Source organism: Raphanus sativus, chromosome 8 (assembly GCF_000801105.2).
Source record: "Raphanus sativus cultivar WK10039 chromosome 8, ASM80110v3, whole genome shotgun sequence".
Lineage (NCBI taxonomy): Eukaryota > Viridiplantae > Streptophyta > Magnoliopsida > Brassicales > Brassicaceae > Raphanus > Raphanus sativus.
The window spans coordinates 9,445,479-9,471,673 of NC_079518.1; the positions used below are offsets into that span (position 1 = coordinate 9,445,479).

Genomic DNA, 26,195 nt, shown 5'->3' on the forward strand with positions numbered 1-26,195 from the left:
GCCTTACATTTTTTCGGTAAAAATAAAGAAAAACAAGTTGAATGTTTTGATATAGAAGTTTTACAAAACAAAAATGTTTTGATATAGTTGGCCATTTAGGACTTTATACAAAATAATTAGCAACCATTAATCCTTTTAAGGTCAACTTGTACCATAAATAAACTTTGATAGATGACTTTGCATATTTCTTAAGTATATTAATGATGCAACTAACTAGTTATTTGTATTTGGAGATAAATCGGATGATAATATATTAAAAGAACCATTAGTTGTAGAAAACCAATTATTAAAAACTTATTATGTGTGAATGTTCAAAATATGATATTATATGATAGTGTCCAGTTTTAACACTCGCCATTCATAATCTGATGACTGGTGATAACATGTAATGTTTTTAGTTAGTTTTAGTACTGTCCTTTGATATTGCAATATGTCCGAGTTATATTGACATTTTTGATATAATCAACATAACTAGTCTATAATCAATCTAATAAAACTTAGATATAGTTCAGTTCAACCAGTACAATATTGTACTTTGTAAAGTCTATCAAGTGTTGTGTTTCTTACAAAAAGTCTTGCATCATTAATTGTCCTAATGTCCTACTTAATTAACTTCAGTTTTAGTTAACACATTTTTCTTATGTATAAATAGTTTTTGTTATATATTTCCTTAGATAAGGGCTGCCCTTATGTGCCCTTAAGTGTTTGATGAACAAAAAAAAAAAAAAAAAAAAAAAAAAAGTTAAGGGCTGCCCACCAATAATGATGCCCTAAGGAACCATGATGTGAAAGAAGATGACTCTTCCTCAGTTCATAAAACAAGAGTTATAGTCAGAGATCTATACACTCAGATGAAGGTTTCTCTACACCCAGTAGGGTCTTATCTCAAAGGATAGAGTCTCCGCAACCAAGAACTGCTTCCGCAGATTCTTGAGCTTCTTCAAGGGTAAGGTGTGGCTTTGAAACGTCTCTCTTTTACTAGTAAGTAACTGACACTGATTATAACGTTTTACAGACTAGCTCGGATGTGGAAAGTGATGGAAGAGTGTCACCAGATACAGAAGAGAACGTTGGATGAAGCCAAGCTATTACTTGCTGCAACCATTCCTTGTAACCATCATCACAAGAAGATCAACACTGAGAGTCTAGCTTGAACGGCTTTAAATCTTGTGGCTCAGCTACTAAACTGGAGAGCTTGCTCCATCCAAGCATGGATCACCCCTCAGAGGTCATACGTGTTGTCTTTAACTGGATGGTTACTCAGATGTTTCAGATGCCACCCTGACCAGAGAAAGTCACATTATCAACGTGCCCTCACCTGATCTTTGAAGTCTGCATAGGATGGCCAAGGCTCATCGATAGAAGCGGTAAACAGACTCACTTCTTTGTCTCTGGGATGAGTTCAATCTTTGCTCTAAAGCTTAAAAAAGAACCATACTCAGGAACAACAGAGAGAATAAAGCTTGTTACCAGAGTTCGGACTATCATATCCAGGGTAGGTCCTGAGATTTTAGAGGTTATAGGTGATTTAGTAAAGATTTCAACAAAATTTGTTTCTTCTTTTCTTACGAATTTGGGAGCTTTTACATCTATGCAATTTTGCTCAATTTTTTGGGGCCATATGGTACATAGACGAATGTTTCATTTAGGTTTACCCAGGACTGATCATGATTGTGTCAGAGGTCCTTACTTTGAGTGACCACTGGGACGAAACTAATATTACATATTATTGTTTTATGACTGGGTGATTACATGATTCGGTTCAGAACCTCCGTATTCAAAAAAAAAAAGAATGACGCTTGTTGTAACTTGTAACTGATAATGTGGACAAGATGATGAAAGCTGAGGAGTTGGCTAAATTGCAGTTAAAGTAGTCTTCCATGGAATCTCAGTTGTAGTGAGCTCAGAAGCTGTGTTTGCAATCACCTCAGCTGATGAACACTCGATGCTCGTTAACCATCCCGCGGACGTCACATCAGAGAACAGCATGTAAAGTTCGATATATTACATGGAGTAACAGAAATAAGAACAGACAGATAGGTTTGTAATTATTATTATTATTTTTGTTATTTGGAAACTATTACAATCCATTTATTCATTATTCATTTGATAGTATATGAATATTATACGGTTTCCATGACCCATCCAGTTTAAAGCTTAAACTAGTAAAGTCATGTCCATATTATAAGCTAATTCACAAGCTGAGATATGCTGAAGGGAGAAGTTATGTTTCCGTTAAACGATGCGATAGCTATCACTGTATTAATAATATCCGTGGTATGCACGTTATCCCAAAATATGTATTTGGTTCGGTCAGGACAAATCGGTCTGTTCTGCGCACAAAGCTCTTCACCCGGGTTAACCGTACAACAACTCCTATCACCAACAGTAACCCCTAGAGTGTTCCACAAGAAAACCAAAATGAATCATTACAAGTTCTTGACTAAACAAAAGTCATTGTTTTTTCTGAGTATATATGGTATTACCAAGAGCGGCGAAATCTTCAGCATTTCCAGAGAAGAGGTCAACGTAAGTGAACTTAGCACTAGAGAGTTTGTTGTTGAAGTCTGTTACTAGGGCTTTGAGTTTATTGTTGAAGAGATCCACGGCTTGGTTCACTTCTTCTGCGCAGCCAACGCCACCACCAAGGGTAGCAACAATACGTGGTATACACCCAATCTTACCGATTCCAAACAAAGCCACATTCCTCGCTCCTAGTAGGTACAATTGCTGAAACAGAAATATATAAACCACATATTAGTTTATACAGTATTTGGTAGAAACTAAAAGTATATCATTACAGAAAAAAAGATGGGATTTGGACAGAACTTGTGTCCAAATTTTTTCTGTCGAAATTTCAAACGAATTCCAATAGATTAGCAGATTTTCCTTGTTTTTTTTTAAAAAAAAAGTTAAGGTTCGTTGTATCTTTATAAAAATGACGTAATTTCACTGGAAATGATATTCGTATTCGTATAAACGGCCGATTTCTCATAAACCGACTAATTTCTCAAGATTTGTATTAATTAAAATTTGGGTTTTTGGTGTCTATTTGTGTGCAAATAGTTTCTAGATAATCATAAAATTCAATTTTATAATTTTATGTTCCAAAATTGGTTATATTTCTCCATATATTTTATATAACATTTTTTGCTCAGTATTTAGATAACATATTAATTAGGTTTGTATGATTTCTCCCTCTAAATAATACTGCTTACTTTCAAATATATATTGTAGAGGCGTATGAGAGATTCAGCAAACTCGTCAGGAGTATACTGACGACGAGCTGGGGTAGTAGGTTGCAAGAAGTAGTTGTTGAGGTAATCGTTGCTTCCGATGTTGATTGTATATAGACATCGCAGTAGCTGACTCCGTGGCACTGCCGCGTTTATAATGGCCGATAGGTGGTTGTTAATTTGCCTTCTCAAGCTGATTCTTTCACCCTATATATACAAATATCAATTTATCGGTAGATTATTTTCAGATGGTATACAATCGTTATATTATATTGTTTGTTACCAAATTTTGGCTGGTTTCTTCCCGGATTCCACCGCCACCTGAAGCATAGTTGAGTCCGATGTTGGCTTGTGCCGGTGATGCTCCGGCGAATGGTGGAATGGTATCATTGAAACCCGCTAGTTCAGCTATAACAAAATATTCAAAAGTAAAATATTATATATAAACAATAGCAATCACAATGGGCGTAAAGACAATAATGGTCCCAAATTTTCTTAATTTGGTAACTCTTTTAGTTAAATACCTTTAAGTAATCTTTTCAGTTTTATCATATCCTCACACATTGATATTTAAAATATATAAAAAATTAGAAATTTCGTTAATCACCCAGTAATAATGAGTCGGTGTTTGTCTGGTTTTCAAAACATTGACTAAAATCAAGAAAGTTACAAGACATTACGGCTAATAATCTAAACAATAATTTTTTTTTTGACAAAAACAATAATTTGCACATGTTTTGAAAACTTAATTTGTAAAGTAGCAATTTAAAAAAAAAATCCCGCATGATCCGATATATTACATAACAGGTACACAACATGTAACAATCGAATAAACAATTGGATTGAACTAAATTAAGATTAAAAATGGTTTAAAACTAACCGATAACGTCTGGAATGATACGTCCGTTGCTAAACCGACCGGTTGGACCTTCGGGATAATCTATACCATAAGGTAAATAGTTGACCTTTGCAGTGGTGTTTAGCGCATTGTTATTACCGTTGTCGAAGACAGAGTCTCCGAACACGAAGTAACACCGCGCTTCTGGTCCATGCACCACTGTTGTGGCCGCAGCGGTTACTGCAAACACGGTGGCCACAACAATCCACAATACCTTGGACACTTTCTCGACCATTTTTTCAAAGATCGAGTTATATGAAATATGAGGAGAGAAATGTTGAAAAGAGAAAAAATGTTGGTTTATTAGTATATATATGGATGAGATTTGCAAATTCTGATTAGTAGATAGTTGCAAGTGCTTCGAGAATTAGGTTACTGTAAGACTATATAAAGGATGAAGCCATGAGTGAATCAAGGGGAGACTTCGAAAACTATATATTGTTTTGCATAAATTAAGGGATATATTCTTTTAATATTTGTCTACTTGAGGTGGACACGGTTGAAAATAATTTTCGTTTAGTATAATTTTCTTAAGCACAAAATACTTTTCAACATAGGCTCATGATATAAAAAATATAGTATATCTGGATCCGCACAACTGTGCGGATAATTTTATATAATTAGTATATATTTTAAAGGTTACTTATATATTTAAATGAGTATATTTTTAAATACAATAATTTTATATTTTTATACTGTAGATTAATTAATTATTTCAAATAATCACATATATATATATTAGTTTTAGAATATATTTGTCCTATTGAATTTGCATTTGACAATAAAATAAAAATTTTAATTTGTTTTTAAAATATCACACATAAATAAATCATGTCTTCTATTTTAATAAATAAGATAAAGAATAAAATATTGGTTTGTTAAGAGATCCGATTTTGTAGGAGTTGATGGTTAATTTAGGCGTGACATATTATTAAACATATTTTTAGTAATACATGAATGATAACTGATTTCTAATTAGAATCTATTTAAAAAAATTACACATGAATCAAGATTGTGACTTTTATTTTAATATATAAGATATATATTTCACCAAGGCCAAAGGACTATTTTGAGAAATTTTCAAATTTACATAATTTTAAAACAATTCATTTTCAAATTCAACAATACTGTTGATATATAATAGTCTTTTAGTGTATACATGCAATTCAAAATTATAACATCTTACTGCATTAGGAATAAGGGAAAGTCCCATTAAAAATTTCCAAAGTGGCCATGATTTCCACTTTACACCTTTGAAAACTTCCATAATAAACCTTCAAATTAACAGCATTTTTAACAAAAACAATGAGAGTGGCTTACGAGTTTCTTTATTATGTGTTTCTTTATTATGATGATGGACATAATTGTAAATACTACTCCGTTTGTTTTACTTAAAACATATGTTTTATTAAATTTTGTCTTTTTAATAAACTAAACTAGATTGTGACCCGCCCTTGAAAGAGCAGGTTTTTTTTGTTGTTTTTTTCAGTATAAAGATTAACTATTATTTGTCGGGTTGTTCGTAGCCAAGTGGCAACTGAGCTTTTTCTTCGGGTCCTGACATTAAGAGTTCGATCTCTCTTTACTTCAGTTTGAGGATTTCGGTCTAAAATGACCATTGACAAAAAAAAAGATTAACTATTATTCGTTTTATTATATAAACTGTAACATGATCAAGTTTCAATTATGCGGGTTTGTAATAGTGTATACAGTATGGCGAAATTTAAAATGCGTCATACAACCGTTTTATGTTTGTAAATAAGTTAAACAATGTTTTATCCAAAATTTTTACTTGGGCTATTATATAATTTTAAAGATTTATAATTATATAAATTATTGCTAAACATATAAAGTGGTCAATATTTTGTTTTTTCTCTTAAAAATAAAAATAAATAGAACAAATATGTGGTCAAGAGTGATTTGCATGAATTTATAACTTTTTATTAAAGAACATATAATTAATTTTTTTTTTGAAAATAATGTTTGAATTTTAAAAAGTGTTTTCATATTCGACCCAGATCTGCTGAACTGGTAGACCCGTACCATGTATATAATCTAGTTCGGATTTAATGAAAAAATCGTTAATTAAAATTCCGATAGAACCCGGTAAAAACCCCAAAATTCATTATTAACCTGTGATCTAATACCAATGATTGAATAAAACACAAAATATCTGATAGTATTTTTATTTTTATTAAAATAATCACATACTTTTTAATACTACATAAATGTGTGGTCTTTAAACTTAGACTCAACTTTTATTATGTCATCCAAATAAAAAAAAGATAATATAAAAACTTATTAATATGATAATATTAGTTTATTTTTGTTATTAATGACCTATTATAAGTTTGTATTTTTCTATTTCTTATTTTTGATTTAAAATTAATTTTATGATACATTGATTTAAGAAAATAACATTATAATGTCATTATGTTTTTTTATTAATTTAGTTTCAGAATATATATGTCTAATATTTGAGCATAAAATATTTATATTGAATAAAAGTAACATATTTTATAAATATGTGTAAGTCTATTATTTGTTGATCCATTTAAATATATTTCTACAGGCCCAAAACTAAAAGACTCAAATGCCATTAATGAGTTTTATTAATCCTTTATAAAAATAAGAGTATTTTTGGAAAACTTAAAACATTCATTAAGGGTATAATTCAGGAATGATTCTAATTTAATGGTATTGATTTTCTTCCATTGTCTCTTCTTCAAGTTCTACAAAAAAAAACTAAATAAGAATCACACATTGGGACACATAAATATGAATTAAAAAGATTAAAATATTAAAGATATCATTATTTTATATCGCCTCTAACATATACACATGGTTTCCTCACTTTTTGGTTTTTTGTATGGAATTTTTGTTAATATTTTTCTTCTCAAAATTTTACGACTGCTCTACACAAAAAACCGGTTAAATTTTTTAAATTAATTCATCAAGTCAACAAAATAAAAATATGTTTTGGTAACAAATTAGTTAATTTTGTTAAATTATATGTTCAATAAAATTAATGGAGTTAAGCATCAAGTCAACGGTGTTTATAATTATATCTACCATACTAATAAAGAAAACACGTGAACTACTTTCGTATTTTTTTGTTAAAAATATTATTAATTTGAGGGGTTATTATGAAAGTTTAAAATAGAAATAATGACTGCTTTATAGGGTTTTAAGTGGGATTTTCCCTTAGGAATAATAATCTTTTAAGATTAATATGTCATAGACAGCCTGTTAATAAAGCCTGTTACAAAAAGAGAGATTAATATGTCATAAAACTCAAATAAATAAAAGGTTTTTCTCTTTTCTTTACTAAAAAATGCTTAGACAAAATCTCCCAAACTTAACACATGCCCGACGAGTCCATACAAAAGTTTGGTCAAGATATGCCAGATTTCCACCAAATGCAAAAAAGAACCTAACTAAAAATACTTTGAATTGTAACTTCAAAACTAACCATAAATTTTTTATTTCTCTCCATCCACTAATAGCTTATCTTTATTTCTCATAGAGAGTTCAGTACTAACTAACTAAATACTTCTAAATCTAGGGACTACAACTCAAATTTAAATGTTTTCATAGATTCTTTTTAAAATATAATAATAATCAATCAATATATACATACATATATATATATATATTATAATTAGTGGTGGATCTAAAACTTATTTTAATCCGGAGCAAAAAATATAATCTATTAACAGAAAATAGTATATAAACATGGGTATTCATTCAAAACTTAAAGAAATTACCCTAATTTTTTTTTAAAAATCATGGTGGGAAATTGGCCCTCCCTTAGTGCATGTAGCTTCCCCACTGTATGTAATATACCAACAAAAATGGTTACAATTCGCGTATTCAGAAGGTAAACTCCATATATATGTATTTTGAGTATGTGTTAGTCCCGTGTATAATACGGATCAATAAGGTCAACTCATGCCCAAGCAACACAGCCGATAAAGAAATATCTCACTAAGAAAGTTATAAATCCGGCAACACAAGGCAGAGAAGAATCGATCCTCACTAGAACGATTACATGCAAGACGGATGCAGCTTGGGATCGAAACCGCAATGTGGCAGGCTAGCTTGGAACTTCACAGATCAATCATCACAGCAACCAATCGAAGGCTCCATGGTTCAGCCGTATGTTGCCTCCCCCCTGATAGCGGAAGGATTGGCAATCGTGGCGGCTCTGGTATCTACAAAGGATCTTGGCGTCACAAACATCAAAGTTTTCTCAGACTGTTCAACGCTCATCGGAGCAATCAAAGGATTAACCCAGAGGAAAGAGTTGATCGGAATCATCTCGGACATCCGATCAATCTCATCTGGCTTCACCGCAATCACGTTTTCTTATTTTTCTAGGAATCAAAACTCTCTCTCTGATCGATTAGCCAAGACGGCTCTTTGTTGTTCTGTAACGAGTCCCCCTGTGGGCTGAACGTCTTTTTCTTGTTTTCCTCTTTTAGCTTGTGCCAGGCCCAGAATGAATGAATTTCGTGACAAAAAAAAAAGAAGGTCAACTCATGCCTTACTTTTTCGGTTAAATAAAGAAAAACAAGTTGAATGTTTTGATGGAGAATTGGAGATTGCCATTTGCGACTTTTACAAACTAGTTGGTAACCGTTATCCTTTTTAGGGGGGTCAACTTTATAACTATAAACTTCTTTTTTTTTTGAGAAAATCTTATAACTATAAACTTCGATAGACGACTTTTCATTTTTTTCTTCTTATTAGTGATGCAACTAGTTATTTGTATCTAGAGATAAATCAGATGATATTAGATTAAAAGAACCATTAGTTGTAAAATCCGATAATTCAGAACATATGATGTGTGAATGCTAGCTTGTTAAAAAAATGATGTGTGAATGCTAGCAGTTGTCCATTTTTAACTCTCGACCATTTATAATCTGATGACCGATGATAACATACAATGCTTATAGTTTTGCAGTTTTAGTAGTGTCCTTTGATATCGCAATATATCTGTTGTATTGACATTTCTGATAAAATTAACATAACGATAATAAATCTAACCAAACTTAGATATGATTCAGTACAACCAATACATTATTATACATTGTTGTTGTAAATGCAAACAAAATTTCTACATTGGAAGTTTAGACAAATAATATCTAATATATAAAGAGATGTTCAACTCTGATTAGTACGAAGCTTTTTAGAAATGAATCTAAAACTAAATCCATGCAAATTTTGCCTTCAAATCTAAAATGGACAATATTGTATTATTCGGTTTAGGGAGAATTGGACATAGACTTAGAAAAATATGAACAACTGGTATCAGAGTCAGATTGACAAAAATATACAAAAATACCAAAATACACCTACAAATTCGAATTGCTCCACTTTTGATGGGAAGAGAGAGTACATCGCAGATGCCAGTCAAAAGATTTTGGAAGTTTCGGTTGAAGGAAGAGAATCAGACAACATCATGATTAAGTGGTGCCGGAGACTTGTATTGAAAGTCTCTCCCTAAAAACGATACAAAAATTAGGTGGATATTCCTAACAGTGCTGTAAGGGTTAGGTGGTAAATAGCCTAATGGTGCTGCAAAGATTGAATGAATAAATTCTAAAAGTGTAATAAGGTTAGGTGAAAAATCCTGTTGGTGATTACGCGGTAAAAAGATGTGTATCAGATTTTGTTGGAGGTTGGAAACTAATGGTTTGAATGGTATTTGGTTTGAGAGGAGATTTATTATGAATAAAAACAAAATACCATTTTATAAGTTTAGACTTAAGATTAACAAGATTAAGTTCTTTTTCAGTGCTATTTAGGTATTATTAGTTCTGAATTACTCAGTAAGCATATTTTATTTCAAAAATATATATAACAAAGTTATACTGTGTGAGAAAAATATTAATAAAGTTAAAGGTTTGTTATTCAGTGTAAATTTGATAACTACTACTAAAATTAGAACTGTAATGTTCTTAGAAACGCTAATGGGGTTTGCTCATTTGTTGATGGTAATGGTATTTGGAAAAGAGAATATAATCTTTTAATAATCGGTAATTAAGACACGATTAACACAAACTACAAAAAAATATATTTTCATTCTTGTCTGCCACTAACCAACCACACCTTGCTAGAAAGTTTATACTAATATAGTTTAAATTTTTAGAATAAGAAATGCTCAATGAGTGTCAAGCTATATAGAGCACCGTATCTCAGCCGTTCTGCGGCGGCTCAACCACCATCTTCCATTCCATGCTGTGGGCGGCGATATTGACATATGTTGAGGTCGATTTAGGAGGCAATCGTTGTCAATTAAAAGGACAAAATCAGTGTCGTTTTAATGAATTATATCGATTGGAGCTGAAAGTGTACTACTGTACTTTACCATGGTCGGCTTTTGATATTTATCAACCGTTGTTATAAATTGAAAATTTAGTTTGATGTATACATTATCTGAAAGACAATAAACTACTATTCTCCTACCAAAAAGTTTAACTTCTTCCATGCTATAACCAAAATGCATTTGTTAAAGGTTTAACAAACAAAAAGATCAGCATTTGTAAAAGATGTATAATTTTCATAAGCTACTGGTGATTACTATAGAAATAATTTGAATTGAAAAATATATATCATATAGTCTTTTTCGTCATCCAGAGTCATAAGCATATGCTAAACATATTCACCGATGATTTTGATCCAAACATTCCACTAACTATGTGGTTTGGGTATGTTTTGTATATTGCAGTTTGGTTCACCTCATATAATATTAATATGTGAATCATTTTGCTTAATCTTATGAAAATTATTGAGCGCTTTCAAATATTATAATGAGAAATTGTATAACACGGACGTACATGAATAGGTGGAAAATATTTTAATTGGGGAGCACTCAATCCAAAATTTCTGTTCATTTCGGTCCCATATAAACGCTGGCACGAACATGTCAAGATTATACTAATGTTTGTTCTTTTCTTGGCAACGGAAGTTTATGCTAATTTCTGTTAGCAAAAAAAGAAGTTTATGCTAGTTTTTAATCGATTATTCATTACGTAACTAGTATATGTTTTCTGTGATTATCTATTACTCAAGTACTCTTTAAACGTCGGGTTGAGTTAATACCAATTGAACAATTGAATTCTCAACTAATTTACTTTCGAGTGAGTCATCATCTCTCTGCTGCCCAAGAGGGAGTACGTGAGCTTGAAGATTATACTTTGTACGTATTCAATACCATATCAATCAAAATCATAAATTAGTTTGAGGTAATGTAGCAGATTGCAATTCAAATAAACACTATAGACATGCAATTACAAAATTACTTAAAGAAGTCAGATATAAAATGTTTAAATTCTTTAAAAAAACTTAAGCTGGAGTGTCTTTTTTTCTTGGGAAAGCTAACAAATATTTGCTGCTTACACATATTATTACATGGATAGAAAAAAAAGAATTTGGTCTGTTTTTTTTCATTTACATCAAATCAAACGACTATTTTATTGTTCAAACTAAATGTGATCTGACAACCATACAAAAATATATCAACCAATAAAACAAAGTTTCATATGAAAAGATTTTGATGTTCTAGTTAGAGTATCTGAATTGCATTTTCCCTCGAACAATGCAGAATATCTTGAATGCTTGAAATCGTCTTTATTTTTTTTAATTCTTTCACTTATGTTAAAATTTTTGGCCATGCATAAACTTCTTTATTTATGATGACCGGATTTTTGCAGTCCGTTCTAAAATTCTAACAAGTTGAATAACGTAACATATTCTCCATTGTCCAAATCGATGCTTCTAACTTTAAATACAAAGATGACTCTTGTCCTTATGTGTTCCGTGTCCCATTAATTATATATGGTCTATTTTTCTATCAACGAAGATGAAGATTTGTCTATTTTAATCATCTAAGGAAGTTAATTCATCAAACTTCTCTTTCTTTCTCACATTCATGAAAATAATTCTAATTAATCATTAAGAACTCTATATTTTTTTTAACCAATACTGGAGATAGAGAGAAATGTACAATAAACAACCTTTAAAGTTAGAGACTTAAATGTAATAGTACCCTTTGTTTTGTTCTCCTATTTTGTGCATAGTTTTATTTTAGTGCTTAATTCTGATGTTAGGAACTTATTGTTAATATTAGACGTTCATCCATCAACTTTTCTCACTTTCCCTAATTAATAACGGTATTAAGAGAATAAAGTATGAAAATATTAACTTGATGGAAATAATCTGAACTTCTTACCTCTAAAAGGAAAAAAATAAATAGAAAAGGAGATGTGACCAAATTTATTAGTGAATATAATTACACACCTCTAGAGTCGATGGTTTTTGTTCTTCTGCTTTTGCTTTATCAGACCAGTTGTTCAAAACCTGAAGCTTTAGATGTAATAAAAACATTGATGAATTAATTATATTTGGTCCAAAAAAAAAATTAATTATAAAAATAATTTTAATTGCGACAGAAGTCGATTCATTACAATTTTTCTCCAAAGGTCTAAATCTTTTGTGTTGACTACTCTGTTTTTCTTTTGTCGTGAAGAATCAAAAGAGTTTTAACGAGGCTGTGATGGGTTGTCTTGTGGGTTAGTGATAAGCACGCCTGGCTTCTCATCATTCCCTCCAACCTTATTCACCTCTCTCTCTCTCTTAAAAACTGTTTCTTCTCTCTCTAATAAAAGGCTTCAATTGTTTATCAGCTTCTTCTTCTCTCTCTAGATAAAGCTTTCAATTCAATTCTCTCTCTCTCTCTGTTACTTTTTCCTCTGCTTCTGTTCATCTCTTGCTTCGTCTCCTATTGAAAGGAAACAACTTTGACTAAAAAGATCAATACTTTTACAATTATTTCTCATCAGATTGGATCTGGTCTTGGAGCTGAACAGCGTAGGTAAGAACATACTCCATGTTTTAATCTTCTCTCTGAGACTTTTCAGTTTCTGGGTTCTGTTGTAGTTGTAGATTTATCTTTTGATCTGATGGTTTCTTGGTTCTTGCAAATGTTTAGTTTAATTAGTGAAATAGATTTGTAGAGTTATAAAAAACCTTGAGCTTTGTGATCATGATGATGATGGCTATGATGATGTTTGAATGGAAAGGTTCTTCTTCTTCTTTTTTGTTTCCTCAGGTGGTCTCTGCCTTGTTTTCATCTGTTTGTTTTGTCTGGGGAATTGAAAATTCACATGAACTCTATTTCCAATGTAACATAAATTTCAGAGTTTTATTCTTTTTGGGATTACCTGAGAGCAGATATTTCATTAATAACATCTTGACTGATTTTGACTTGAGATGATGTTGACCTGTTTGGATTCTGAAGTTGTTGTATATTTCAATTTATTAGACCATTTTTTTTCTATCTACAATTGGTTTCTGGTTTCTCTTCTATTCATCAGCTGAACACAGTCTGTATAACTCTGTTTGTAGAGTGAAAGAGTTGGTAAATACTGCTTAAAGCATGTCTGTTTCAATGAGAGATTTGGATCCAGCTTTCCAAGGAGCTGGACAAAAAGCGTATCCTTCATACTCCAATCTCTTACTCTAGACTTCATTAGGATCCTTTGATTTTTCAATTTTGTTATTGATCTCTACATGATGTTCTCCTTAACGGTAACTTTAGCGGTATTGAGGTATGGCGTATAGAGAATTTCAGCCCTGCACCCATTCCTAAGTCTTCCATTGGGAAGTTTTTCACCGGAGATTCTTACATAGTACTGAAGGTAAACTACTAATGCTTAGTAACTAACTATTCTTATTGCCGTGAGTTTTCTTGATGGATCAATCTTTTATGGTCAGACAACGGCGCTAAAAACAGGTGCTTTGCGTCATGATATCCATTACTGGCTTGGTAAAGATACCTCTCAGGTAAATCACCATTTTAACATTTCCTTTTATATGTTCTTCCTTTAGTAGAATGAACAGAGAACTTTTGAGATATCGGATTGTTTAAAAAAAAAAAAAAAAAACTAGGATGAAGCTGGGACGGCTGCAGTTAAAACGGTTGAACTAGATGCAGCTCTAGGAGGCCGTGCAGTTCAGTACCGGGAAGTTCAAGGCCACGAAACCGAGAAGTTCTTGTCATATTTTAAGCCATGTATCATACCTCAAGAAGGTGGAGTAGCTTCAGGATTCAAACATGTGGAAGCTGAAGAACATATCACCCGTTTGTTCGTCTGCAGAGGAAAGCATGTTGTTCATGTCAAAGAGGCAAGTCACATTACTCCTTTATCCGTTTGTCTTTGATCTCTCACATACTAACGGTCTGAGCTGACTACAGGTTCCGTTTGCTCGGAGTTCTTTGAACCATGACGATATATACATTCTTGACACAAAGTCCAAGATTTTCCAGTTCAATGGATCAAATTCAAGTATCCAAGAGAGAGCAAAAGCATTGGAAGTGGTTCAGTACATCAAAGATACTTACCATGATGGCACATGTGAAGTTGCTACAGTTGGTTAGTGATCCGAGAGGTTTTAAGTATCTTTACTATCGCTCTTTAGTTCGGTCTTTAACTGCATATATGTTTCATATTGCAGAGGATGGGAGACTTATGGCTGATGCTGAGAGTGGAGAGTTTTGGGGCTTCTTTGGTGGTTTCGCTCCGCTACCTAGAAAAACAGCTAGTGATGAAGACAAAACTTACAACTCCGATATCACAAAATTGTTTTGGTAACATCTTGTTTTTAATACATATAATATGAGCTCATGATGATTCAACTGAACACTGTTTTCTTATCTGAAACTGAAGTGTGGAGAAGGGACAAGCAAATCCTGTTGAAGGAGATTCTTTGAAAAGAGAGATGCTGGATACAAGCAAGTGTTACATTCTTGATTGTGGACTCGAAGTGTTTGTTTGGATGGGTAGAACCACATCTCTTGATGATAGAAAAGTAGCGAGTGGAGCAGCAGAAGTAAAGCTTTTTTTTTTCTATATCAAATCAAAAGAAAGTCATTACAATCTTTTTTTGTTGTGTGTATGCTGATGTTAGAAAGAATCATGCAGGAAATGATTCGTTCATCTGAACGACCCAAATCGCAAATGATCCGCATAATAGAAGGGTTTGAAACCGTGACGTTCAGATCAAAGTTTGATACCTGGACTCAAGAAACTAATAATACAACCGTGTCAGAGGACGGTAGAGGCAGAGTTGCTGGTCCGTAAATCTAAATTTTAAAATGATTCCAAATACTTACTAGCAGGTGAAATGTTATTATTGAATGTTTCTTTTGTGATTTGTTTTGATTTGTAGCACTTTTGCAACGACAAGGAGTGAATGTGAGAGGCCTAATGAAAGCTGCTCCACCTAAAGAAGAGCCACAAGCTTTCATTGATTGCACGGGGAATCTGCAGGTTTGGCGTGTGAATGGTCAGGAAAAGATACTCCTTCAAGCTTCTGATCATTCGAAGTTCTACAGTGGAGATTGCTATGTTTTCCAGTATTCCTATCCCGGAGAAGAAAAAGAAGAAGTTCTTATAGGAACTTGGTTCGGCAAGCAAAGTGTGGAGGTGAGCTCTTCAGTTAACAAAAGCAAGTTCTTACATGTTTCTGTCACATATATTCTGTGCAAGTAGTTTTAAAATTGCCTGTTTGTGATGTGTTGTAGGAAGAAAGAGCTTCTGCAGTCTCTATGGCTAGCAAAATGGTTGAGTCAATGAAGTTTGTGCCAGCCCAAGTAAACTCCATCTGCAGTCATTCAAAAAGTCTATGCTGTTAGCTTTATCTTCTTCTGAATTATTTTCATTTTCATGTCTTTAGGCTCGCATCTATGAAGGAAAAGAACCTCTTCAGTTCTTTGTGATTATGCAAAGCTTTATAGTTTTCAAGGTTTGGCGAAAATATAGTTTCATTCCGCAGTTTGTTTTAACCAACCATCTTCTCTTTTATAAACATGGCTGAATCTTTACAGGGTGGTATTAGCAATGGATACAAGAAATACATAGCAGAGAAAGAAGTGGATGATGATACATACAATGAGAATGGTCTTGCTCTATTCCGCATTCAAGGGTCTGGTCCTGAGAATATGCAAGCTATACAAGTTGACCCGGTATGTCACTTCACCATTTTTTTTCTTTAAAACCTTTAGAAATCATACAGAAGTGAGAACCATTTTTGAGGTCACAAACACACTCTTACAGGTTGCTTCATCGCTGAACTCCTCATACTGTTACATACTACATAATGGTTCTTCTGTCTTTACTTGGATCGGGAATCTAGCAACCTCAACTGACCAGGAACTCGTTGAGAGACAGCTCGATCTTATCAAGGTAAGATAAGTTTCTTCTTAATTTCTATAAGCATAAGACTCTTACTTATGTTTCAATATAAGACTAACAAATACATCTGTTTTTTTTCTTTGTTCAGCCAAACCTACAGACTAGAGCACAAAAGGAAGGTTCAGAGTCTGAACAGTTCTGGGAGTTATTAGGAGGCAAAACCGAATATCGGAGCCAGAAGCTCACAAAAGAACCAGAGAGTGACCCTCACTTGTTCTCCTGCTCTTTCTCTAAAGGTACAGAAGATCATATATTATTCATAGAAGTTTTAATCCGAAGCTGTTGTATATATATGCACACAATGACTCTGTTTCTTTTTCTTTTCAGACATTCTGAAGGTGCGTGCCTTAAACTTTCATAATCTACTCTTACCTATAAAGGTTTTATGCAATCATAATTGGAGAATGCTTTGGGATGTGGCACTTTGTAATCTTTTGGCAGGTGACAGAGATATATAACTTCACTCAAGATGACTTGATGACAGAAGATATATTTATTGTTGACTGTCACTCAGAGATCTTTGTGTGGGTTGGCCAAGAAGTAGCCCCCAAGAATAAGTTGCAAGCTTTAACTATTGGAGAGGTCAGGTTTCTAAAGATACAATTGCAAACAAAACCTCTCCTAACTCTTGAGAGTATTAGTCTTAGAGATAAGTTTCTCAAGTATACCTTTGTTTCTTTTAGAAATTCATAGAGAAAGATTCTCTCCTGGAAAAGTTATCCCCTGAAGCTCCTATCTATGTGATCATGGAAGGTGGTGAGCCAAGTTTCTTCACCCGGTTTTTCACTTCTTGGGATTCCTCTAAATCAGCTGTAAGTACTGAACACTTCAATTGGTATCTCAGAAGTAAAAAAAAAAGTGTTAGAACATTCTTGTTTTGTTTGCAGATGCATGGAAACTCATTCCAAAGAAAACTTAGAATTGTGAAAAATGGTGGAACTCCAGTTGCAGAAGTAATGACACTCCTCATGCTTTTCCTCTTAACTGATTCTTCTTCTTCATCAGAGTGTGCTTTTCTAAAATTTGTTTGTTCATTTATCTCTTTGATGAGTAGAAACCGAAGCGAAGAACTCCAGCTTCATATAGTGGACGAGCCAGCGTTCCTGACAAGTCACAGCAGCGGACGAGAAGCATGTCGTTTAGTCCAGAGAGGGTTCGTGTGAGGGGAAGATCTCCAGCGTTCAATGCACTGGCAGCAACATTCGAGAGTCAAAATGCAAGAAACCTCTCAACTCCTCCACCAGTAGTTAGAAAACTCTACCCGAGATCTGTCACTCCTGATTCATCAAAGCTTGCTCCCAAGTCTTCAGCCATTTCTTCTCGTAGTGCCCTTTTCGAACAACGGTTAAAGACACCTCCCCGAGAACCTTCCGTTTCAAAACCTCCCAAAGGTAGTTTCAATGTTTTCATGTATTGGCTTATTAATTCTCATCTCTCTTCTTTTGTGTATTGTTGACATTTTTGAACTCTATGGTGCATGAAGCGAGCCCGAAGACACCTGAGTCTCCAGCTCCAGAATCCAGCTCAAAAGGAAAGGAAGAGAAGAAGGAAAATGACAAGGAGGAGGAGGAGAAATCAATGAGCAGCAGGATAGAATCTCTGACGATTCAAGAAGATGCTAAAGAAGGTGTGGAAGAGGAAGAAGACTTACCAGCTCACCCATACGAACGTCTCAAGACAACTTCATCTGATCCTGTCTCAGACATTGATGTAACAAGGAGAGAGGTAAGTTCAAACCAACAAACGAGTGAGAAAGTTTTCAGTGGAAAGAAGATCTTTACTGTTCTTGGTCTCTCTGTTATAGGCTTACCTGTCATCAGAAGAGTTCAAAGAGAAGTTTGGTATGACTAAAGAAGCTTTCTACAAGCTGCCTAAATGGAAACAAAACAAATTCAAGATGGCTGTTCAACTCTTCTGAGATATAACCCTTCTTCTTCTCCATCAAAAGCGCGGTAACACAAAAAAAAAACAGAACATAAACATCTATTCAGACAGAGAAATTGAAGTTTTGTTTGGTTTTCTTTTCTGTGTTTCAGCTATTAGGGGAGGACACTCACGGGACAGTGTCAGTGCATTTTAAGCTGCTTCTGCTCCCCCCATGAGAAGCTCAATAACATATTTTTCATGGCTTGTTTATGAAAAACAACCCATTTTTTTTTCTTTCTTTTATCTTCTTCAAAATCTTTCACCTCTGTTTATCATCATCTGCTTGCTTGTCTCTCTGTTATCATTTCTAAATTTTTTTTTCCTTTTTTATAAGTTTGATGGGTTGAGGTTAAGATTGTTCCTTACTCAGGTCACAGGGTTTGGCCTTGAGTCTTTGATTTATTTATTCTTGGGGGTTATTTTTGCTACCAAATTAGGGATATTTGGTAGCAAAAATGAAGATTTTATTGAAACAATTAGAGACTGTAGAAGTTGAGAATTGGGTGTATTTTGTGTGTACAGCAAAGTTTACAAACTAAACTGTTTTCTGTTATATATCAAGTGATTTCAGGTTATTATAATTGAATAAGTTTATCATAATTACAGAAATACTGCTTGTTACTTTGTTAGCTAGAGAGTAGAGAGAAAGTGAGAGATCAGAAACTGCTCAAGTGTACGTATAAGCGAAGTGCTATTATTATCTGTAAACTGCTTACAATAAAACAAGATTTTTTTTCCTTCTGATTGCACCATTCTAAATTGATTTATGAAGTTCCACACTTGACCGATTTTGTTTGTACCATATTTAGAAAAATGTAACTATTCGGGATTGAAACTCAAATTACTTGGCATAAATTCATTAATGAGGATTTCTACATGCTTGTGATATGTAAAGTTTAGACTAACAATTGCGTAAGCAATGTAGAAAATATGTTCTGAATTTAAGTTTTATGTACAACACCGTCATATAATTCGTGACCCTTAGTCTATTGTTCCACTCTCAAAATTTCGCTGATGTGAATTGAACACACTCTCGTCTTGTTATTACCTTCCTCATCTGTCTTGATGTTGAAGTTAAACAATATAGCACCAAATGAAGAACAAATCAATGTGAAGAAGAAGAAATAAAAGGTGAATGCTTTAAATAAACAACTACAGAAGCCTTAGTTCAAAAAAATAATAATAAGCAACTACAAAAAAAAAAGAAACAGAGCATAAAATGTTTCATTTTTATTTTATGCTTTGACCAAAAAGTTCTTTCATATTTTGTGTAACATTGTTTGTTTTCTTGTGAAACATAGTTATTATTTAATTAAACAGTAAGATTGTCATAAGATAATATCAAATTTCGTTCTCTAAAAAAATGTGTTATTTTATCTAAATTTACATCATGTTGTTTGAGCTACTAGCATGATATATGTTATTATCTAAAACCTACGAGTGCCAATATGTCATCCAACTTATTTGTGTTAATTTTTCAAATAAATACGATTCATGGTAATTAGTTATCTAGTTTAGTAAAAGTTTATATTTATATTTATATTTATTATTATCTTCATGGAGTCTTGTCAAGCCCACTAGATTGTTGATATTTTCATTGACCGACAAAAACAAAAGAGAGAACAAATCTTCTTTTTTTTACTCGTGAGAACCCAAATTTCATCTTTGTTTTTCGTAGATTTTTAGTTCCTTTTTGGGCAAAACAAGAAACTTTCATGTTCCTTTACTATATAAAAAAAGAAGAGTATTTTGTTCAAAAAAAAAAAAAAAAAAAGAAGAGTAGCTTTAAAACCAAATAAAACGAAGACAAAGATGAAAAGATGTGAAGGAGGGTGAGACTCGTAGTTGCAATTCCTACCAAATACAAGAAAATCTTTACTGTGTTTCCCTGTCATCTTCTAATTTTTTTAGTTCCATTATTTGTCCTGCCAATAGTTTAACATTATAACTATTTTGATTCATTTTTTATTATTTGAAAGCATCATGTCAAATTAATACTACAAAATATAATTCTTTTGTTGTAGTTAGAAATGTTAGCTTGTGTTATCAAGGACTAGTTTTAAACAGTGAAAGAATTTTTCTAGTATATAACACTAAAACTAGCTGAAAAGACCACCAAAACAAGTTAACATATACACAATGTTTTCCAATATGGACGGAAACAAATCAATAAATCTAAACACTATCTACAAAACAACAGTAACAGTATATGATAAAGACGGGGACACATGGTAATGCAAAATGATCAGGAAAAGGAGTATATATATTATCATATACACTAGTAAAAGCACTATATATAAGTTGTTTATATGTCTTGTTGTATAATCTCGCAGTTTAATATTCAACCTCCTTTTGAAGGTAAACTCTTGTACTCATTTCCAAAAATATTGTTCACGGTCTCTAAGAAGGGACATTACACTTAAGATATGTAGACGAACGTTTTGTTAAAAGGAAAAGTGCTGGCAAGTGCACGTGGTAACGTGGGGACATTTGTGAAATAGCTCCAAAGGAACAATAAAAACAAAACACTCGAATTCAAACCCTACCCACATGAGATGCGTCCCTCCCAAATTCCAAGCCATATCTTTTCTCCTCTATCTGGGTCCGCTTTTTTAATTATTGTAGGTGATTGGTTCGGCTTTAACTTTCTACTTTAGCTTTATTTATTTTTAAAGCATTAAACTTTATCAATCATATTGTAGCTTTATTTTTGTTAGTCAAAACCTACAACAAATTACTATTAACTTTTACCAATCATGCTTTAGATTTATTTTTAAAACTACAGCAAAAAATTTAAAGCAAATTTTTCTCTTATGTATTTTACGCAAAAAATCTACATCCTTATTTTATAGGCTGTAGAAACTTTAAAATGAAAAAACTATTTACGATATCAAATAAATTAGATAATCATAATAAAAACATTTATAAATATTTTACTTTAATTCTGGGTGTTTTCAAAACTGTTGAAATATTTTAAATAACATAAAATATTATTTATATATCACATTTTAAATAACAGTAAACTATGATAATTTATAAAAATTATTAATAAAAATTATTTTAGTTGATAAAAATAATTATTTTATATATACATCACATATTTTATTTTGAAATATCTACAACATATAACCTACACCTACAACATATAACCTACAATTACAACAAATTTAACTACAGCAAAAGTCTCTGCAAAAAAAAATTACAGTAACGATTTTACAGCTACAACCAACTTACCTACATCTAAACTTTTACAGCTAAATTTTTACAGCTACAGTCGAGCCAATCACCCCCATTATCGCTTACGTTTTTACATAGTATAACTAATTAAAATGCAATAGTATAAAAGAAAACAAAATTGAAGAACAGCACGAGTAAGTCATAATATGCCATTTACAATATTCGATATCAGTCTTACTGACCTTACAAATTTATTCTGACAGTTTTGTACGATTTCTTTGTGGTTAATTCATACAGACAAAATATTTCTGTATTTCAATATTAGTTGCATTGGTTGTATTCGCTGAGTATTCGCTGTATCTTATTGTTTTTTATAAGGGTATTATAATAAGTATTGAATAATTCGATTCTTGTTTTTACCTAGCTTGGTTGTGTGATTGGAGGAAAGCATACATTTATTTCTGACAATATTTTCAACGTGAGTTGTTGAAATAGTTAAAGGTTAACCAAGCGAGGACGGCCTAGTGGTCTTGAGGGAGCTTCGGCCCCAATACGGACCCGGGTTCGAATCCCGCTGGCCACTGGGGGTTAAATTTAAAATCTGGGCTCCCCCAGCGTCCGGTGACCGAGGCGTACTCCGGCCGATAATGTAGGCTGATACGGACACTCGCCGCTAGTCTGGATCTACTTCGGTGGATGCCAGGATACACCGGGTTATTCAAAAAAAAAAAAAAAAAAAAAAAAAAAAAAGAAATAGTTAAAGGTTGAAAATCATTAAGCAAAATTCCAAGAAACTTTTCGTGATAATATGGTTATCGTTGATTGTCTATTTCATAACAATCTAGTATAACATTGTGTCAATGAGTACAAATGCTTTGACATCTTGTTTATTCTATTTTACCAAAAAAAAAAAAATCTTGTTTATTCTAACGGCTTAGTGATTTGGTGCTTTGTCACTTTTGCCTTCACAAAACTAGTTTTTTTTCTTTTTTTGAGAAAGGGCTTTCACAAAACTAGTTGCTATTACAATCCCGTGTTTCAGACCACTGTATCTGCTCTCTGATTCCGTTTGCATCACTTCACTTTACATCGAGGTAAAAGGACTTTTCCATTTAGTTGTTTAAGTGTGGACGTTGCTTCTATCCATTATCTATGTTTTCCGCTTTGGTGTTATACGGTGTGTTTTTGGCTTTGTTATTGTGTACTTTAAACAATTTCTGTTTTGGTGGAGTGTGATCTTTTTATAAAAGTAAGGTTTGACCAAAAAACAATCTAGTACTATATATTAGTAATCTAACTTTGACTAAAGTTATCGACGCATCTGGATGGTTAAACACATGTTGATCACGTTTAATCAAAGATTATGGGATTGCATTCAAATAATAAGAATATTTAAAAGAGCTACAAGAAATTTTAGATTTATTCTCAAAAAAAAAAGAAATTTTAGATATCATTGGTGCATTAAATAATAATCTACTAACCCCTTGACTTTTCTGCGGTTGGATAAAGAACACAACAAAACCAATAAGAGAACATTCAGTTTTTGCTGTTAACATCAAAAGCTAGTAATGTATGTATTGCATGTTTTATCGATTAAGAGACAACTTGTAATGTCTATCAACCGGCCATGTTTAGTAGCTGCAGATACTATTCTTTGGAAATTTCATTTAATATATACTTTATTAAAACTAAATAATTGCTCTACATCTATATTATTTAAACTGAAATGATTTTTAAAATTGTTTGAAAACGTGGATAGCAGTAAAAAAATATAATTTTGTTTGAAATATGAATATAGATATATTTAGAAAAGATAAAAGTAATAGGCTTATGTTATTAAAAAAATTACAATTCGTTATATTATGAGAAATTATTTATATATGTCAGTTTTAAAATATAAGAAAATAACATAATCTAATTATCTAAAGCATCTTTTGTATAAAATAACTATAAAAAAAATTGTAATTTTATACACATATTTCAAATCAAAATAATAATTTATAATTGATTTATATCAAAAATTGATTCAAAATTTACATATATTCAAAATTTGATTTTTACTATAATATTCTCCAATAACCATTATAAAAATGTTTTCAATATATATAAAAAATACAATACAAAGCCCAAGTTCAAACACCAACTTAAATTATGATTTTTATATTTCACACTAAATTTTTGAAGATATTTGTAATTTGCTTCGAATGTTACGGATATCTAATTTTCTGATTTGCTTTACTTCGAAAAATACGGATATTCGGAAAAACGGATATCCTGAAAATAAATAGATATTTGCGAATACTTACGGATATCTCAGTTGTTTTGATTTATACAAATAATCTTAAAAATTCGATACAATTTTTTGTTTTACATGATATAAAAGATAAAAATTAAAAGAAATAGTGAATCTACATATTTTGTAAATTTTCAAACTTAGTTAACAACTATAATAATACAAAACTTAAAAAAATCTATAATTGTCATAAATGTTTTCTCTTCCTTTTTATATAAGTAATAATGTGAATATAATCTGTCAAATTACATATTAGAGTAATAATTATATAGTTTTATACATTTAAAACTTTAAATATAATAAAATACATGTATTTATATATTGACGGATAGGATCGGATTTTCGCTTCCAAAATTTTTAATATTTGTGATTTGTTTCGATTTTAACAGATGTTGAGTTTTAGTATTTGTTTTGCTTCGAAAGCTTACGGATATCTTTGGATCGGATAGCAACAAATAACGAAATCGAATCAAATTTAACGGATAAAATATCTAGCCCTATGTATTAGTGATACCTGAAGTCCTTGAAAAAAATAAAAAATAAAAGCATTCAAAATCCAGCTAGTGACCATAGTTTTTTCTTAACTGTAATTATTAAATTAGAGTTTTTTCTTTCATAGATATCAAATATTAGTTTTACAATCTATTTTTTTCTGGTTTATCCTCTTCTTGTTAACTTCAAAAACAAGACTTTGATGTTTATTGATCAATGACACATTAGAGTTTTTCACTTTAGGATATCAATTTCTTTGTCTTACTAAGACTATGATTTCTAAATTTACTTTCGAAATTTTATTTTGCCATATTTACATATTTAAACTACTCAGTTAAGAAAAAGATTTTAGATAAAAGATCATAAATACCAAATCATAGAAGAAAAATGTATCATAATGTTGTTTCTAAATATTTGTTCGTATTTATCATGTTTCCATTTTCTTTTATCTTCAAATTCCATATGATTTGAAAATAAAGTGATTGAAAATATTTTTTTAAAGTTGTTAATAATGACACGTCTGTTTATTACTTTGGTTAACGAAAACATTAAAGATACACTTCTAAATATTTTGATAAACATTTAACATTTTTAATTCGTATTCGAATCAATATTTTTGGAAAACATACATTTCAAACCGATTCATGGTGTCAAATTAAAAAAAATCACTCCTAAATTAAATAAGTACTATTTACCAAAAAAAATCAATATCATGGAAAACATATCCTACAACGTAACTTTGTCACATATTTTTGCTTTTAAAATTTATATTTGTTTAGGACATAAAAGATTTCAATCTTTTACATTAACTAAATATTATGTAATTTGGTGTAGTACATAAGAATTTTTAAGGAAACAATATTTATTATGTATTTTGTAATTTTATTTATTAAAATTATTTATGGTTAAGAGTAAAAAAAGAATGGCATTCACTTGTAATTTTTAAGGAAAAATCGAGATTATTTCAAATTTGTACTTGTAGTTTATTCTTGTTTAGATTTGTATACGCCACACCCACATTAGTCACAGTAGCAAATAAAAGTCAAATTCGGATATATCTTGACGCTTTGCACCTCAGATGACCGGCTGAAACTACCATTATTATTGATTTATAATCAATTTTCTAGCAATTACCATCTACTTTTAGCTAGCAAAAAAATAAAAAATACTGCATCCCAAATTTTCTATCCAAAGATTGCAAAAGAATTGAATACTGAAACCAAATTCATCACACGTGCAAAAGGACAAAGGGTCAAATGTAATATATGAGGGAGACTTAGATTATGTACGTAATATTGGTAGAAATTACGTAGTTTGATCCAGATTAGGGAAATCAAAGGACACATGCATATATATACATATACCAAGTGGTGAGTGTGGGTATGACCGTATGAGAGTGAGAGAGAGGAACATGTGAAGGCATTAAGAGGAGGTGGGGTTTGTATTGATGTCTTGTTCTTGGAATGGAGCCACATGGTAAGAGGGACTCTCAAACCATTTCTCTTAGGGGTAGTTGTGATGCAGCCAAATAAGAGCCTTTGCATGTGACTCCATGTGTTTTTTTCTCCCTCAACCTTTTTTCTTCTCCTATCTAAAATATATATAATTACTTTCATGTAATCGAATCTTTATTGTGATATTCTACATCCTTGTCTTTTTCGTTTATACTTCGAAAACAATAAAAGAATCTATATAGTTGTAATATAGGTATTATATTGTTATCTCAATAGTTTTAAGAAAAGATTATTCTTTTTTAGAAATAGTCTTAAGAAAATATAATATACTTATGTTTTCCTGTATATGGAAACATATTACCTCATATATATGTATACAAACTAACTTCAAAATATGTTCCACAGATTAAAAATACTTATTACATCATCAGCCATTGTTACATAGAAACAAACCTAGGA

The 26,195-nt window shown here is 31.7% G+C and overlaps 2 protein-coding genes across 2 annotated transcripts; one reads left to right on the forward strand and one right to left on the reverse strand.

The window, feature by feature from the left end:
• Positions 1 to 2,037: 2,037 nt before the first annotated feature.
• Positions 2,038 to 4,502, reverse strand: LOC108836040 (GDSL esterase/lipase At4g30140-like). Its single transcript, XM_018609252.2, has 5 exons — positions 4,117 to 4,502; positions 3,520 to 3,644; positions 3,219 to 3,443; positions 2,487 to 2,730; positions 2,038 to 2,395 (listed from the first exon to the last, which is right to left on the reverse strand). The coding sequence occupies exons 1-5, from the start codon at positions 4,367 to 4,369 to the stop codon at positions 2,190 to 2,192; spliced, it is 1,053 nt and encodes a 350-aa protein (XP_018464754.2). The 5' UTR covers positions 4,370 to 4,502; the 3' UTR covers positions 2,038 to 2,189.
• Positions 4,503 to 12,715: 8,213 nt separating this feature from the next.
• On the forward strand, positions 12,716 to 18,895 carry LOC108822600 (villin-4). The gene is made up of 23 exons (XM_018595718.2): positions 12,716 to 13,012; positions 13,546 to 13,632; positions 13,739 to 13,838; positions 13,915 to 13,983; positions 14,089 to 14,325; positions 14,396 to 14,573; positions 14,656 to 14,788; positions 14,868 to 15,030; positions 15,123 to 15,273; positions 15,370 to 15,626; positions 15,725 to 15,793; positions 15,877 to 15,945; positions 16,028 to 16,165; positions 16,257 to 16,385; positions 16,483 to 16,630; positions 16,722 to 16,732; positions 16,836 to 16,976; positions 17,078 to 17,206; positions 17,282 to 17,347; positions 17,449 to 17,785; positions 17,878 to 18,119; positions 18,199 to 18,346; positions 18,431 to 18,895. Exons 2-22 carry the CDS (start codon positions 13,577 to 13,579, stop codon positions 18,310 to 18,312), a joined length of 2,937 nt encoding a protein of 978 aa, XP_018451220.1. The 5' UTR covers positions 12,716 to 13,012; positions 13,546 to 13,576; the 3' UTR covers positions 18,313 to 18,346; positions 18,431 to 18,895.
• Positions 18,896 to 26,195: the final 7,300 nt, after the last annotated feature.

Coding starts and splice junctions, on each gene's coding strand:
- LOC108836040 (XM_018609252.2), bottom strand. CDS start 4,369: ATGGTCGAGAAAGTGTCCAAGGTATTGTGGATTGTTGTGGCCACCGTG. Junction 2,731..3,218: donor TCTACAATATATATTTGAAA/GTAAGCAGTATT, acceptor TTTCTGTTTCAG/CAATTGTACCTACTAGGAGC. Junction 2,396..2,486: donor TGAAGATTTCGCCGCTCTTG/GTAATACCATAT, acceptor GGAACACTCTAG/GGGTTACTGTTGGTGATAGG.
- LOC108822600 (XM_018595718.2), top strand. CDS start 13,577: ATGTCTGTTTCAATGAGAGATTTGGATCCAGCTTTCCAAGGAGCTGGA. Junction 16,166..16,256: donor AAGCTATACAAGTTGACCCG/GTATGTCACTTC, acceptor ACACTCTTACAG/GTTGCTTCATCGCTGAACTC. Junction 17,348..17,448: donor GTGGAACTCCAGTTGCAGAA/GTAATGACACTC, acceptor TTTGATGAGTAG/AAACCGAAGCGAAGAACTCC.